The 18,135-nt window shown below is 38.1% G+C and overlaps 1 protein-coding gene across 1 annotated transcript in view; it reads right to left on the bottom strand.

Moving 5' to 3' along the window:
- LOC119806466 overlaps positions 1 to 17,393 on the bottom strand; it is a 29,464-nt gene extending 12,071 nt beyond the window's left edge. Inside the window, 5 exon segments of the mRNA XM_042054449.1 lie at positions 752 to 761; positions 13,227 to 13,463; positions 13,548 to 13,696; positions 15,080 to 15,206; positions 17,385 to 17,393. Coding sequence (XP_041910383.1) covers positions 752 to 761; positions 13,227 to 13,463; positions 13,548 to 13,696; positions 15,080 to 15,206; positions 17,385 to 17,393 — 532 coding nt within the window.
- Between the last annotated feature and the right edge of the window lie 742 nt (positions 17,394 to 18,135).

Here is an 18,135-nt window from a genome sequence, read left to right on the forward strand (position 1 = left end):
ATTGCTAAATCAACATCACTGTACTTCTTCTACCAGCTTTTAAACTATTTGAAACATTTATAAGACAAACTTGAAAGTAGACTGCAATATTCAGAACTTCTAGAAAACAGAGTATCAGTTTTCCAATCTGTCTTCCCAATGCAAACTAAAGGCATGACTCTGTTTATACATTGGACAGTGATATTACAAGCAAAATATCCTACCATGCCAGGGCTGCAGAGTCTCCCTCTCCCCAGGAAATCCATACTCCAGGAGCCTCAGAAGACAAGACGAACAGAATCATAGCCTGACTCATGGTCCATCCAAATCCCAGCAGAAATGACAGCTCAACAGACCTTCTCTGAACACGCTATACTCACCATGGCATAACTTGTGGTCTTCCTTACAACTCATTACAACAGAAGCAGAGAAGAATCCTGGAAAGAACCATCTGTAAGCTACCTACAACTATGATCCCTGCTTGCTAAGCCTTCCCAGAGTCCCTCACTGGGTAACAACACCCAGCTGGGCCTCAGAATATTATCAGCTCCCAAAATGGGTGATCAGAAATCAAATTACTCAGATATCACAGAATTTTCTGCTCTGCCCTTTCAGTCCAGTAAACAGGGCCCTAGTCCACAAAGTGTATTCTAGTACACATTCATCCACTTTCCTAAAGCATACACTGTACCTCATCAAAAACACAGGGTCCTTAGTAAGCACATTCCATTACACACTCAATGTGCAATGCAGCCAACCCATTGCCTCATACCTGGGAAATCCTGCAGCCAAACACAGGTTACACTCACAACTGCTGTTAAAGAAAAGCAGGACATGAATTAGAAGACAATGAGGGGTTGTGGTAGGACTTGAGGATAGGAAAGAGAATGTGGATATGATATAGTTATAATCTCAAGAAATCATTTTAAAAAGTTGAAACAGGCTTTATGGCCATGTGTTCCAGAAACTAGGGATTTGTATTAGAGCACATCAAAGATATCTCAAATCTTTTACCTCAGAATGTATATCTAAAACCAGTAAAATAACAGTCCTGTTAGGCAGGCCCACAACATTTCACTCTGATCTATTTTGGTTGAACTCTTGTAACTATAGCAATTTGATTTCATGATAAGTTCAGTTCTTTATCCAGATTCTTGATTGCCTGGTCTGTGGACACCAAGAAATAACCATCCAGACATTTATGGAGCATCTAAAATTGATTAACTATTCCACATTGCTTATCTCAGCTACTGTTTAAGTAGGAAAGTTCTCAACCACTGTCCTGTCTCTCCCTTTCTGCACTGTGAATCTTCCAGCTTCAAGCTTGGTATAAGCACTCAATTCTTGCACAGATCCCTCTTCATCTATAATCACAAACTAAAAGTCAGAAAGACTGGAGGTCACTCATTAGCTGGTTTATTTTTCCTTAGCACTGACTGGTCCAAGTTCAGTCCTGAAGAAGTTGTAGGACTATCTACCCAGCACTGGCAGAGGCAGGATTAGGTGTTTAAAGACATTCTCAATTACAGAGCATCAGGCACCAATATCACAAGCTCACAGTCTCCCACACACTCAACTGTAGAAGGGAGTGGCAGGCTGCATTCCACCTGGCTCCTGCATGGCTAGCTTTACACCGAAATAACAACACATAAATTGTATTCATTTAAACACTGCCTGGACCATTAGTTTCAGCCTCTTATTGGCTAATTCTCACATCTTGCTTTAAACCATATTTTGTAATTTGTGTAGCACCATGAGGTGGTGGCTTATCAGGAAGATCTTAACCTGCATCCATCTCAGAGAGGAGAGCTATGGCGACTGCCTGAGGCATCTGCCTCACTGCCTTATTCCCAGCATTCTTTTCTGTTTACTCTGCCTACCTAATTTTCTGTCCTATTAAAGGGCTAAGGCAGTTTCTTTATTAACCAATGAAAGTAACACATAGACAGATGACCCTGCTCCATCACTAAACAAAGATCAGAGGCCAAGGGCCACTACCTAGGTCACCACAAAGAACAAAAGAACCTATCTGGCTCATGGTTCATCCCTGTCCAAGCAGCTCTGACAGCTCAGCCAACCTGCTCTTGCTGGTCTGGGGACAGTGGCTTCTACATTCACCAAGACATAGCTTGTGGTCCTCCTTACAGCTCCTTAGAGCAAAACAAAAGAATCCTGAAAGAACCTGTAAACTACCTCCTACCCTCATTAGCTAGGACCACCCAGCTGGGCTTCAAGACATTCGCAGTTACCCTAATGGGTGAGCAGAGATCAAATGTCTCAGAAAGTAAAAATCCTCCAGGTTTGTCCTTCTACACTATGGTCAGATAAGATCATAATCTGGGAAATTTGTAGTAAATCTATTATCACAGAGCACTTCCTGTTCCTCCTCCTCCAAAAAAAACGGGTCCTATGTATACATATTCCATTCTCCACTTAAGGTCCAGTGTAGCCAACCCTTTACTTCACAGCTGGGAGGTGCTGCAACCAAATACAGGTCACATTCAAACAGTAATTGTTAAACAAAAAGCCATGAATTAGAACACAAGAAGGGTCTATGGCAGGGCTTAGAGGCAGGAAAGAGATAGTGGAAATAATGTATGTATAATCCTGGAAAATTCTGTTCAAAAGTTGAAACAGGCTTTATGGTCATGTGCTGTAGAGACCAAGGATTTGTATTAGAGCACACCAAGTACTACTCACATCATTTCTTCAGAGTATACATCTTAAACCTGGTAAATAAATCAAGCTTAGTCAGGGCCACACCATTTTATTCAGTTCATCTGTTTTACTTGAAATACTGTAACTACAGTAATTTGGTTTAATAATAAGTTCTTTATATAGATTCTTGTATGCATGGTCTGTGGACCCACGAAATGACAGTCAGCACATTTATGGAATATCTAAAATTGATTACCTCACTACTCACTGCTAATATCAACTACTGTCACAGTAGGAAAGCTTTTGCCCTCCTTCTTGCCCATCCTTTGTCTGTTGTGACTACACTGGCTTTACAATTGGTCAGGGAACTCAATTCTTACACAGGTTACACTTCACTTGTAAATTCACAATAAAATCTAGAGAAGTTTGAGGATACTCATTCACTGATCTATTTCTCCTTCACACAGACCAGTCAAGGTCCAGCCTCATAAGAGTTGCAGGACTGTCTTTGCAGTACTAGGTAGCAAAGGCAGGATTAGGTGTTCACATCAATTCTCAGTTACATAGTATGATGCAAGCCTGAGCTACAGGAGACATTAATCTCAATATTAATATTAATCTCAATATTCCTAGTGCTGTGCCTCTTTAATACAGTTACTCATGATGTAGTGATCTCTCCACCTATAAAACTATTTTCACTACTACTTCATAACTATGTTTATTCTAGTTATGAATTATAAATATCAGTACTTTCTGATGGTCTTAGGCCAGTCCAGTGATAGGTTCATTTGATACCCCAAAATGATTCATGACCTACCAGGTTGAGAATCACTGCTCTAAACTGATATAAATAAAAAGATGAATAAATAAACAGCACTTAAAATGCAATGAAATTCAAAACCTGGGAAACATTGGAGAATAGAAACAAAGTGATTATAGCAGTAATGCCTTTGAAGAAAATGAAATATAAAATATAATAACCAATAATTGACTTCTTAAAATGATAAAAATAATTGAACACTTACTTATACTGACTTTGAAACAGAGTAGGTAGGGAGAATGCCATTAGTAAGAGAATGCATGACTTTGTCCCATGTAAAATGTTAGCTGCTGAGTGCTCTAAGCTAAAACATGGAGTTACAGCCAATGGCCTCTATCTCAAGCATCTGATCTGACTTAGCTGTGTCAACCAGGATTGAACATATCTGCATGGGAGAGTTCACTAATTGGAAACTAAATATGTAGTAGTTCAAGCTCTCCTCCCTAAACTGTATACCCACTGGTGTCTGTCTTCATTCACATGCAAGGAATTAATGTATGATGGAAAATTACACAGAAAGTCACACACTGTGCCCAATCAGGTCCTTCTTTGTAATGGATACCCCTGAAGCTCACTCCCTTAAACTTCATTCTGTGATCTAGTTTTTGTCCTGTCTTTTCCTCCCTTCCAGTGTACACAGTATACTGTTCCTACTCTTGTGGTCTGAAGGGAGAAGCCATGCTATATGAAAATTTTTTAATGTTATTGCAATGGACGCACCAAGATATGACTCAAAGTTGTAATTTTAGAACTCTGTTGTGCTGCATACGTGTAATCCAAAAATATATGGTGGTTAGTCAAGAGGATAGCAAGAGTAATGCCCTGTGGGGCTACAGACAGGATTTAAGTCCACCTCAATCAGTATAGGAGACATTGACTGTAAACTGTGTTTCTAAAAACTGAAAAATTGCAGCTGTTCTATAATTATTAAACTTTCATGGCACACAGGTTGTAACCCTGTAATGGCCACTTGAGCAGCATGTTAGAGGCCTTTGATCGGGAAGTGTGTCTTTTGGCTGGTTGTAAATCATGGTTGTCTCATTTTTTTGTAGGAATTTACCTTAATGGCTTATTAATCCTGGTGAACAAACGTTTGCATCTCATGATACTAATCTCTAACAGGCATGGTTAGCATACTACTTATCTTTGGGGAATTTGGGATGCAGCCCTCTTTCACTTAAATTCTACTCTGTGTGACTTCATGTCTCCTAAGAACTAGTAAATTCTTATACCATTAATTCTATTATCAATTATGCAATCCTACTTCAGTTTAGCAGTGGAGTGCTACTCTACACATGAGAAACCATTTATGAACTCCACAAAATTAACTACAGATGGATCTAAACCTAAATGTTAAAAGTGCAGAACTTCTGAAGATACTGGAGAGACCAGTAGTCTCCGAGTTTGGAAAATTTGGTGATATCTCTCCAGATGCAACAACATAAGCACTACAGGCACCACCATTTGTGGCTCCCAATGCTCTGCTCTGTGCAGACATAGCCCAGGCAGTGAAGTTATTCAGAGGCTGCCAGCAGGGTGTTTGAAGGATCACTTAGGACTACTTAGGACAAGGCAGGAACACACTAAACTCTGTGTTTGTTCACTGGCTCCCACGCAGCCAGGCGAGAAAGCAACAAATAGGCCGCAAGCCTCATCAGGCCACTCCACCTAGTTTGGGGACAGTGGCCCCTCACCCACCAAGACCAGCCACTCCTCCCCACCTGGGGACATTGGCCCCTTAATAACCTTGGCCCACCACTCCTCCCATCTGTGGAGAGCAAACACTCACTCACCTTGGTGAAGCTGCCGATGTGATAAACTCTCTTTCCCAACAGGGGAGCCCAAGGCACAGTATGTGAGACTGTTATTTCTTCAGGAAGCTCTAAACCGGAAGCTTGGCTCCCAGAACCCTCCCATTTGACTGGTGGGTCTGCTGGAAGCTCTGATTGGTTAGTGAGGTCTGAGTGACAGAACCAGGTGCCCAGAAGGGACACAGCACAGCATTCCCAGCACTGGCTGCTAATCTAAACACATACCTATCCCAGATAGGCTGGAGATTTATGCCAAATTCAACCTCAATCTCTTGCTGATGTAAATTAATGATTTGGTTTTAAAAGGAAGTATACAAATTCAGAAACAGGATAATCAGACAATGTTGCACAAAAGGAACATTAGGTAACTCAAGAACATTATAAACATAGTCGAAAATGGTGTTGGAACTGATAACCAGTTTTCATCCTTCTGTGAAAAGTATTGGGTTCTGAGAATATGAAACAATCATTTTCCAAAGGCCCTGGCCCTACATCTTTACTAGCTCTCCCAAGCATGTTCCTGAGATTAGAGACAGCTGTTATTGCTCTATACATCATTGTCTTAGAGAAAACTCCCAAAGCCTAGGCAAGTTGCAAAACTCAGAGAGGCCTAGTTTCAAGTATTTTCTAGAAGTTCTGCACTTAGCATTTGACATTTAGGTGTAAGGTCCATTTGGAGTTAATCTGTGGAAGTTGTAAATGGCATCTCATGTACTGTGCAGTACTCATAGAAACAATTGGTACCTTCCTATGATCAACTAACTGCTTACAAAGGATGACCACCACCAGGTTTGCTGACTGTTAATATTTAATCACGAAAGAAAGTATCCCCTCCATCTGAGTACACAGCCTCTTTTCCAGGAAACTATAGGCAATTCATCCCTAATGACATGTCACCTTGTGGTTTTAGGAATGAGGTAGAGTACATAGCCTGGGAAAGACATGGGAAGATGTACATTCTGTGTATGAACCTAAGAGAAAGCCATCTTTAAAAGTGGGAATTTACCTTGGGTGCTATCAGGCTTACATCCTATGTCCACTGAGAAATGTATTGTAATGGAGAGTATATGGGCAGTGGAAGTGTAGAGAGAAGGTAAGCTCCACATATGCAGCTATGGGAGAGCCACTGTATATACTGGATGGAGACATGCCTATGTGGATATTTTGGGGTATCTTAGTTAGAGCTTCTATTGCTGTAAAGAGACACCATGACCACAGCAACACTTATAAAGGAAAACACTTGATTGAGGCTGACTTACAATTTCAGAAGATTTAGTCCATTATCACATGGCAAAAAGCATGGTAGAAGCAAGCAGAAATGATGCAGGAGAAAGAGCTGAGAGTTCTACATCCAGATCAGCAGGCAGCAGAAAGTGACTATGATAAATACCTCAACAAGGCCACACTTCATAATAGTGCCACTCTCCATGGGACTTTGGGGGCCATTTTGATTCAAACAACCACAGAATCAAAACTCTTGTAAGTACCTTTTCAACCATGTTCAATAAGTAAGCTCAATAAACTCACTAGTTACCCAGGATGGACTTTGGTGAAATTGTACTTTGTATCTTCTTTGGGGCTTATGGTTATAGAATAAAAATTGTTTCCTCCCACTTCACAGGGGAGAATATTCTTACAACAGGTCATTAACATATTTGTTAATGTTACTACTTATCATGGTATTAGAAAAAGGAAGCCGTACATAAAAGAACATATTAGAAGAACATAAACGTGTAAATGACCATAGATTAAAAAGGACTTAGATATATGAACATGATTATGACTGGATGGCTCCAGGATAAAGAAGACTGGAAAGGTTTTACAAGCTATGAAGGTCTGAGTAAGTTGTTTAAGGTACATAAGGATGAAACTTAGGAATCATATATTTATTAAAGTTTGCAAGATCAGATTCCAACTATTTCAAGGACTGGCTAAAAGGTATGTCCAACAAAGTTTACTGAGTTGTATCTGACTATTGAAGTATTATAAAGTAGTTAAAAGTACAAAACTAGTATAAAACTGATCTTCTAGGTGTTTAATAATCATTCTTAAAGGCTATTCATTAGAGGGATCAAAGGGGGAATATTTCTCTCATTTCTAAGCAAGGTCAGTGAGGTGCCAAGGAACAAAGGCTATTTATTGATCATTTATTATCTTGTTCATGGAGGCCATGGATAACCCAATCAATGAATTTGAATCATTATCAAGTCTACAAAAGGAGGATCAATGTGGGAAAGATTTGTTCAAAGCTTCAAAGGAAGCCACAGCACATAAAGCAAAGCTTTTGACTTAGCCTCACATTGATGGACAACTGATAATAGAGAGACTTGAAGAATCTGAGATTCCTTCCAAGCACAAGTGACCTCTAAAGACTAGCTGCTCAACTGGCCTTGATAACACAGAAAGAAAGATTAATTTTTCCACCTGCATTGGTATTCAGTACTCAAGAAGAAATTTTAATCAAAGGATAAGAGGATTGATAACAACAAAAGGGTTCACACTCCACAGACATTAGATGTAAGTCTACATGAGATGTTAGATAGCAAATCTCAGTAATATTTTCTTGATAAAAAGATTCTGTACAGATGTGAGACATCAGACATTGGCTCCTAGAGCACCTACACACAGCAAAGGACAGACAGACCCATGATTGTTTTAACCTCCAAATTATATGATGCTAAATACCTCTCCTCTCCATATCCAGAAGCAACATGGCAAGGGCATCATGCTAACTTTTGGATGATGAAACAGGTATAAAAGGGTGTGACAGTTGGTTGTGGGCTCATCACTCTGGAGACCAACTGTAGAAGTTAAATGGAAACCTCTAACAGATGGAAGCTATTGTGAGCCCATAAAGAATGTCTTAAGGACTTTGGATATTTTAGTGCTTCACAGACAACAGTACATCTTCCAAGACAACTCTGTCTACATCTGAGAGTTTGCTCTTTACGAGAGGCTCTATGGAAGGGTATCTTAATACTACCACCTGATGCCACAAATTCAGCTGAAACAAACCAGATCAATCATTGCCCCAATCCCATAATGGTAGTTAGTGTTACCTCTTCAGAGGAAGGTGGAATAAGAAATGGAGGTAGAAATCAACTATACAATTTAGGGAAAAAAACAATTCTCATGGCTCCCTACTGGCTCCCTCATGGCTCACAACCTACTTCCCTCTTATGCTCCTGATTGCTAGGCTTGCCCAGAGTCCCTCAATAGCTAGAATTGCCCAGCTGAGCCTCAAGACAGTAGCAGTTCCCCTACTAGATGAGCAGAAATCAAATGACTAAGCCAGCAGAGCCCTTCCCAGCTCTGCCATTCTACCCTAGGGGAACACAGGGCTCTAGTCTGGAAAATTGGTATTTTAGTAGAAACTCTTCCAGTCTCTCAGAGCACTTCCTGTTCCTCCTAAAAGACATGGTTTCCCTTGTGTGTGTGTTCCATTACAGAGTCATTGACCACTGTAATAAACCCTTTCACTCATAGCTCAGATATTCTGAAGCCAAACCTAGGTCAAATTCAAACAGCAACCCTTGACAAAGCAAAATTCATGATTTTTCTAATTTCTGGACAGTCTTAGAGGCAAGAAAGTGATGATGTAAATGATGTAATTATGATCCACAAAAATTAATCGAAAAAGGTGAAACAGGTTTATGGTCATGTGCTCCAAAGTTTAGTGATTTATATTAGAGCACACTAAGGATTAATAACACATTTTATCTCAGGCTGTACATCTTAAATATGTAAAATAACAGTTGTTTTAGGCAGGGAAACACCATTTTATCCAGTTCTCTTTTGGTCAGACTAGTGCACTAGTGCAACTACTGTAATTTGGTTTCATAAGTTTGGTTCTTTATCCTGATTCTTGATTCCTTACTTTATGGATGCAAGAAATGGCCAGTCAAAACATTTAGCAATCATCTAAAATTGATTGACTCACTACCTATTTCTTATGTGAGCTATGATCTAAGGGGTAAAGCTTTCATGCTCCTTCTTGCCCATACCTCTCTATGCTGGGACTATACCTGAACTCAATTCTTACACGAGTCCCTCTTCATTTGACAGTTCACAATAAAATACAGATTCGTTGGAGGACACTCATCTATTTTCCTTCTCACTGACCACTTAAGGCCCAGCCTTGAAGCAGTTGCAAGACTGTCTTTCTAGCGCTGAGCAACAGAAGCAGGAATAGGTGTTCAAAATAATTCTAAACTACATACTGTAAGAAAGGTAGGTCTCTATAAATTCAAGGTCAGCCTGGTCTACAAAGCTAGTTGCAGGACAGCCAAAGCTACACAAAGAAACCCTATCTTGAACAACAAAAATGAACTAATTTAGTTGTCTATGGTGTGCCCAACTATAATCAAGGTGGCCAAATCTCTCTGATTTTCTACAAGATCCTAGTCTATATACTGAGTTACAAGACAGCCAGGGATTCATAATGAGGCTATTATTTAAGTTAAAAAATAGAAAAGAAAAAAGAACAAATTATTAATAAAAGTAATAAACATGATATTTTTGGTGTGACTAATTTGGAACAGTGATGAAGATATATCCTTGGGGTCCTAACAGGTTAGATAGATGACAAGGGATATACACAACTAAGTTAATATAACAAAGTCATATAATGAAAGCATTCCCATCTCTAAAACCCTCCCCAAACCTCAGCTCCTGTCTCTCCTATAAAGTAGTCAGAAAAGGAGTAAATGTTTCTTTAGTAGACACAGTCTCACTTGGAGGAGTCAGTCTTTTTACAAGGTGAAATTCCCAAGGAAAATCAAATTTCATAGTGTCTATTATTTCACTAGTTATTAGCCAAAGGGAGAAATTTAAATGTATCTTAGAATATCTTTATTCCTGCCAGACAGACAAGTATTGGGGATTGATGGGGTGGAGACTAAAGAGCTTTACGTTCTCATGGAGACTGCAAAATGGGGGCTGCAGGGTACTGTCACTGACAGTTAAATGAGTTGCCAAAAAAGTAAATAGTGGAAGACCTGGAGGAGGCTGAACCACCATAGTAGAGTGGATACAGAGCACAGATGGTGCCAACTTACTTAAGTGCACCCTATGCCCTGCTCTTTGGCATTTGATCCTTGGGCTTTTGCAAAGCTCCATCCCTAACAATTTTTTCAACCACAGCTTCATATAAGTGTCTGATTAACTTAGCCTTACAGTGACTTCAGTTCAAGTCTCAGGATCTCCCCACAACCTGAATGTCATCTGGTCACCAGCATTCAAAACACCTAACTAGAGATTTTGTAGACATCAGGGAAGCACAAAATGATTCGATTCCTATAAGTCAGACTTCATGCCTGCAAGTTCCTTTTCTCTCCTTCACAGGAGGTAAAAACTCAACCTGGGGTCCATCTGACATGTGAGCTTACGGGTTCCAATAGATGCCTATTTACCACACTGGCGACAAACTCATTACAAATATCCATATATTACATATTTATTTGTGTGTTTGTGTATATTAGGATATATACATATCTTGATGTTCCATGTTTCTTCCTGTCCCCATAGTTAAATATTTGGTATTTCCTCTTGAAGAACATAAGTTTCTAAGTACAAACAGTATTAAAAGGACATCATAATGCGTAAAAGATTGTTAACACTGTCAAATTTATTTCTAGAGAAGAAGTAGTCTTCTCTTGTAGGTAGAAGAATCTTGTTCATTCCTGGCTGCCTAGAACCGAAATAATCACACAGAAACTATTTTAATTAATATACTGCTTGGCCTACTAGCTCAGGATTCTTATTAACTAACTCTAACATCTTAAATTAACCCATTCCTATTATTTTGTATTTTACCACAAGACTTGTGATTTACCAGTAAGGTTCCAAGACATCTGTCTTCTTCAGCAAATACATGGAGTATGACCCCACTTTCTTTTCTCCTCAATCTCTGCTTGGAATTCCTGCTTTGCTCTATTTTGGCCTGCCATAGGCCCAAAGCAGCTTCTTTATTAATCAATGGCAACAAAATACATTCAAGCATACAGAGGGGAATGACAAATCATGGTGTAGCTGATTATATAACTTTGGCTAAAGATATTACCAAATACTTTATAATAAGAAGTCCTCAGTATCTTTTTCAGGTAGTCAATGTCTACAGTAATATACAAAGATTTTAATAGAATGTTGCACACAAAAAGTTTTACTCCTTATTCCAGGCGGTGGTGGTGCACGTCTTTAATCCCATTACTTGGGAGGCTGAGGCAGGTGGATCTCTGTGAGTTCAAGACCATCCTGGTCTACAAAAGCTAGTTCCAGGACAGCCTCCAAAGCCAAAGAGAAACCTCATCTCAAAAAACAAAAAAAAAGTTTTACTCCTATACAAAGTACAAAACTTTATTACACTGAATACATTTATAGGGTTTCTCTGCAATATGATTTTTTGTCATGATTTAGATTGTTCATACATGCAAATGCTTTACCACACTGATTACATTCATAGAGTTTATCCCCAGTGTGTGATCTTTTATGCATTTGAAGAGTCCTGTGAAGTACAAAGGCTTCACCATACTCTTTACAAGCATAGGGTGTCTGTCCAGCATGTGTTAGTTCATTTCTTTAAAGATAACTATGATAAACAAACCCTTTACCACACTAATTACATACATATGTTTTGCTCTCTCCAGTATGGGTTCTTTTATAATTTTAGAGAATATTGTGACATGCAAAGGCTTTACCACATTGATGATATTCATAGGGTTTCTCTCCAGTGTGTGTTTTTTTTCATTTGCTTGGAGACTACTGTGACATACAAAGACTTTACCACACTGATTACATTCATAGGGTTTTCTGTCTAGTATGGTTTTTTTCATGACGTTGAAGATGACTGTGCTGTACAAAGGCTTTACCACAGTGATTACATTCATAGGGTTTCTCTCCAGTATGGATTCTTTCATGTATTCGAAGATGACAATGATACACAAAAGCTTTACCACACTGATTACATTCATAGGGTTTCTCTCCAGTATGGCTTCTTTGATGCAATAGGAGACTATTGTGATATGTAAAGGCTTTACCACAATGATTACATTCATAGGGTTTCACTCCAGTATGGGTTCTTTTATGATTTCGGAGACTAGTGCTATATGTAAAGGCTTTACCACACTGATTACATTCATAGGGTTTCTCTCCAGTATGGCTTCTTTCATGACTTTGAAGAAGACTGTGCCGAGTGAAAGCTTTACCACACTGATTACATTCATAGGGTTTCTCTCCAGTATGGGTTCTTTCATGTGTTTGGAGGCTACTGTGATATACAAATGTTTTACCACACTGATTACATTCATAGGGTTTCTCTCCAGTATGGGTTCTTTCATGTGTTTGGAGGCTACTGTGATATACAAATGGTTTACCACACTGATTACATTCATAAGGTTTCTCTCCAGTATGGGTTCTTTCATGACTTCGTAGATGACTGCGCTGTGCGAAGGCTTTACCACATTGATTACATTTATAGGGCTTCTCTCTAGTATGGGTTCTTTTATGTTTTTGGAAAGCACTGAGACATGCAAAGGCTTTACCACACTGATTACATTCATAGGGCTTCTCTCCAGTATGGGTTGTTTCATGATATTGAAGATGACTGTGCCGAGTGAAAGCTTTACCACACTGATTACATTCATAGGGTTTCTCTCCTGTATGGATTTTTTCATGACTTTTAAGATGACTGAGCTGTGCAAAGGCTTTACCACACTGATTACATTCATAGGGTTTCTCTCCAGTATGAGTTCTTTCATGACTTCGTAGATGACTATGCTGTGCAAAGGCTTTACCACATTGATTACATTTATAGGGCTTCTCTCTAGTATGGGTTCTTTTATGTTTTTGGAAAGCACTGAGACATGCAAAGGCTTTACCACACTGATTACATTCATAGGGCTTCTCTCCAGTATGGGTTGTTTCATGATATTGAAGATGACTATGCCGAGTGAAAGCTTTACCACACTGATTACATTCATAGGGTTTCTCTCCTGTATGGATTTTTTCATGACTTTTAAGATGACTGAGCTGTGCAAAGGCTTTACCACACTGATTACATTCATAGGGTTTCTCTCCAGTATGAGTTCTTTCATGCCTTCGTAGATAACTGTGCTGTGCAAAGGCTTTACCACACTGATTACATTCATAGGGTTTCTCTCCAGCATGTGTTCTTTTATGCATTTGAAGACTATGGTAATGTGCAAAAGTTTCACAACATTGATTACATTCATAAGGCTTCTCTCTAGTGTATGTTCTTTTATGCATTTGAAGGTGACTATGATGTGAAAAAGCTTTCCCACACTCATTTCCTTCATAGGGTTTCAATCTAGTATGTGTTTTTTCATCCCTGTGAAGATGATGGTCACATGCAAAGGCTTTAACACATTGAGTATATACAGAAGTTTTCTCTCTAGTTTGACTTCTTTCATTCCTACAATGATAATGGTACATGTGAAAGCATTGATACATTTAATACAATGTTGAATATTTTTATGTGCATAAATTAATTTTACAATATAGTACTCTTTTAAAGAGGAATTATATGTTAAGATTTAATCAACATATTTACAATCTTGTTTTTTCCCTTCATTAAGGCTTGCTTTTCATCTTTGAAGATAATTGATAACAGCCTTTATTACATGGTTTACATTTACAGAAACTTTTTTTCTGTATGAGAATTTTCAAGTATTTGAAGAGAACTGAAAAAAAATCACAGCTTTATCACTCTTATTGCATTTATAGTTTTCTATACTGTGAGTGATAGCACATTTGCTAAGTAAACTAGGACAAACAGAAATATTTATACAGTCCTAGTACTCATGGTGTGTTTCTGAAATGTGAGCTTATTGATATATTAGCAATGAGACTAGAAAACCAATTACTTGTATACTTGTACATCAAATTTAACAAGTATACTCAACATGGATATTGCTAAATATCTTCTATTTGTTCTGTGAGAGAGGTAGGTTATATCATTTCACATCCCTATGGTCATGTGGCTTGTATCCAGAGTAACATATGATATACCTAGTAAAGATAGAATAACAAATATAAGGTTTCCACATAAGTTTACACAGTTTGACTTTTTGTCCTCATGAACTTGTGGTATCTGGATTAAGGACTTTCCACAACAACTGCCCCTTGATTTGTAACTCTAACTGCCCCCTCCCTAAACTTAACACAGTCACAAGTATATGCGTTAAACTACCTTTTCTATGGACTATTAGTGTAATAGAGAGATATAGAGATATACTTATCACCTTTTCAACATGTATATCTTTATAATATACTATTAAATAAATGCATTGACAATTTTACACTATAGCTCTAATTGTATTATGATTTAAATGGCAATATAGGTAAGACATTGTTTCCTTGACTTTTTTCTTAAAAGAATGACTTACAAATGCAGTTCACCTATCTAAAATTAAGGTATATGATTTTTGTGAGAATTTAATAATCATTGATGCACTTTGTTATTTACACTGTTGCTTTGGTTTAAAACACAGAGGATACATTATAAATTCTTCAGAGGTACATTTGTATCAGCTTATACGTGAAAATTACCTTTCATATCTTCTAGAACTTTTACAATGTTCTTCAATATTATGGTCTTCCCAACTGTATCCTAAAATATAGTGCCAGAAAAGTGTATGTTATATATTAAAAATTTAGTTACCATTTGAAGCAAACCTTACAATCATGCCTGATTTATGCACCCCATTCTTCTTTTTCAATCATTTTACAAAAGAGCTTCATTAATCAATGAACTGTTGTCCCCTTATTTGAAATATGAAAGATAATTCTGCCTTACCTATAGTAGTAAGGTTTCTGTAGGTCTCCACCATCACATCTTTGTAGAGACTCTTCTGGGAAGGATCCAGCAAAGTCCATTCTTCCCAAGTGAAGTCGACATGCACATCATCATAGGTCACTGCATTCTAAAATATCCCATACGTGTGTACAACAGAAAATATGATTTTGACAACACCGTAAATGTATACTTCTTTGATAATATCGTCATATATAATTCTGGTGCTCCCCATACTTATTCCATGACATAGACATCATAATTTAATCACTAAGTCACAAGAAAACTGAATAGGAGGTTCACCTCTGTCATTTCTGAACCCTTTGGGATATCACCTTGCATGAGAAATGCCTACTAACTGACAATAAAGGATAGGTAAAAAGATTAACAGTACAGAGTACAAATAAGAGAACTTGTATGAATAATTAATTCCTAACTAAAAAAAAGAAAAATAAGATGAAAATGCTGGATGCATTAAATCATGCCTCTAATCCTTGCACTCACAAGGCAGAGGCATGTATATCTATCTGCTTCTGAGTTGAATACCAGCCTAGTCCATGCAGTCACTTCTAGGGCAGCCAGAAATACATGTTAAATACCTGTTTCACATGATAAAAATTAGTCAAACTAACATAAAAGTTAGAAATAACTCATAGGTTTTTGCTGAATTTTCTACAAAAGTTATGCATTCATTTCAACTCTTTATTCATCTAGCAGAAACCTGAAGTGCCCCAATTTAAACTGCAACATAAATAAGATTTTACTAAAAGGCACTGTGTTTTAAAAATTACAAAGGAACAAATGAAAACAATAGCAATTAATATACTGATTACAAATAATAAACACAGAGCAGGAAAGATGGTTCAACAGTAAAAAGTCTTCCTAGTCTTGCATACAGGTGGCCTCAAGGACTTACACGGGGGATCATAACTATCCATTATTCCAAGTTCAAGGTATACAAGTTCCTAGTACCATCTTTTGATCAATATAAGAATCAGGTACTCAGATGGTAAATATCCATGCATACAGGTATAATACTCTTTTTAAAATAAAAATTCAAGGGCTGGAGAGATGGCTCAGGGGTAAGAGCACTGGCTGCTCTTCCAGAAGTCCTGAGTTCAATTCCCAGCAACCATGGTGGCTCACAACCATCTGTAATGAGACCTGGTACCTTCCATGCCAGTAGTAAATTGTATGCTTAGTAAATGATCAGTTTGAAAATTAAAAAATAAAAATTCAAAACAAAGCAGGCAGAAAGGAGGTTATGCACCTGCAATCCAACGACTCAGAAGGCACCGACAGTATTAATGTCATGAATATATGCCATCCTGGGAAACATAATGTTATGTTACCCTCTGTAAAATTTTAAAATTCAAGATATGGGTGAAGCTCAGTACAATAGCATATCATTGATAGAAACAAAATCCTTAAAACAACAATATAAAAATTAAAAAGTCAGGAATGCTGGATACCTTTAATCCCAGCACTTGAGAGTCAGAGTCAGAGGTTCTCTGAGTTTGAAGCCAGCCTGGTATATAGAGCTGCTTTCAGGACAGCTAGGGCTACAGAGACAAACCTTGTCCTCAAAAAAAAAAATATATATATATATATATAAACAGTAGGCTACCAAACTACCATAGCACCAAAGAGCAGTTAATTCTACTGAATCTTATGTGATTTAGTAATAGCGTTTATGATGGTGGGGAAGTTACAACACCAAAGAAGAAAGTTGACTAATTAGTTTCCACCACAGCACAGTAGGCACAAAAAACAAGAAATGGGTTGAAGCTATACTCATATTGTGGGATTCCCTTCTGTACGCTGTGATTATCATTGGTTAATAAAGAAACTGCTTTGGACCTATAACAGAGCTATAGGCCAGAACTTAGGTAGGTGGGAAAAACTAAACTGAATGCTGGGAAGAAAAGGTGGATTCAAAGAAGTCATGTAGCCCTGCTAAAGACAGATGCTGAGAACTTTACCTGGTAATACACAGATTTACAACTTTACATGGCAATAAAAAGATTAATAAAAATGTAAGAGTTAGCCAATAAGCTAGAACTAATGGGCCAAGCAGTGATTAAATGAATACAGTATCTATGTGATTATTTTGGGGCTGAGCAGTTGGGAACAAACAAGCATCCCTCCTTACTATATCCTATGACATCCCTATGAGAAATTTCATCCAGAAAGGATCCTCCTACTAATGGTTTCACAAGCAATCAAATGGAAGTTACCAAGAAGAGGCACATGTTAAAATACATCTTTGTATCTGGGAGGTTTTTCATTCAATCAATTACATTCTGACCTGGGTCATTACTATAGGCTCATGGTCATCCATGAAGAAAATTAATTTAGACACTACAATGATACTCATAGTCTGCAATAGCCCCTACACTGTTCAAATGTTCAAAGTCTCTTCTGATGCTCAAGACAATCACTTGAGAGTGATTTGTTGACAGAGGTTTCTGTCCCGCCCAGTCCCACAATCATTCAGTCCTAAAGAAAGACACAGAGGTCTACATTAGTTATAAACTGGTTGGCCTATTAGCTCAGGCTTCTTATTAACTAATTCTTACATCTTACTACATAATTCTTGTCTGTGTTAGCCACATGGCTTGGTATCTTTTAACAGTGAGGCATTCTCATCTTGTTTCCTCTGCATCTGGGTGACAACTGCAGACTGAGCCTTTCCTCTTCCCAGAATTCTCCTGTTCTGGTCACACCACCTATCCTTCCTGCCTGGTTACTGGTCAATCAGCATTTTATTAAACCAATACAAGTGACAAATCTTTACAAGGTATAAGACCATTGTCCCACAGCAAGTAGCATCTTGTAAAAATCAGAAAACAAGTTTCATCTTTCCAACATACAATGGTACAGAATACCGTTCACACTCCAAAATAGAGAAATGGAGACATAGTGAGGGAAGATTGAACCAAGGCAAGACTGAAGCATAGCAGGGCAAACATCAAATCCTATAGGTCTGTCTCAGATGCACAGGGCTTCAGTTTCAAAGGGCTTAGATGGCCCTATCCCTGCATCTTCTCATACATCTC

The sequence above is a fragment of the Arvicola amphibius genome, chromosome 2 (genome assembly GCF_903992535.2).
Source record: "Arvicola amphibius chromosome 2, mArvAmp1.2, whole genome shotgun sequence".
In the NCBI taxonomy this organism is placed as follows: Eukaryota; Metazoa; Chordata; class Mammalia; order Rodentia; family Cricetidae; genus Arvicola; species Arvicola amphibius.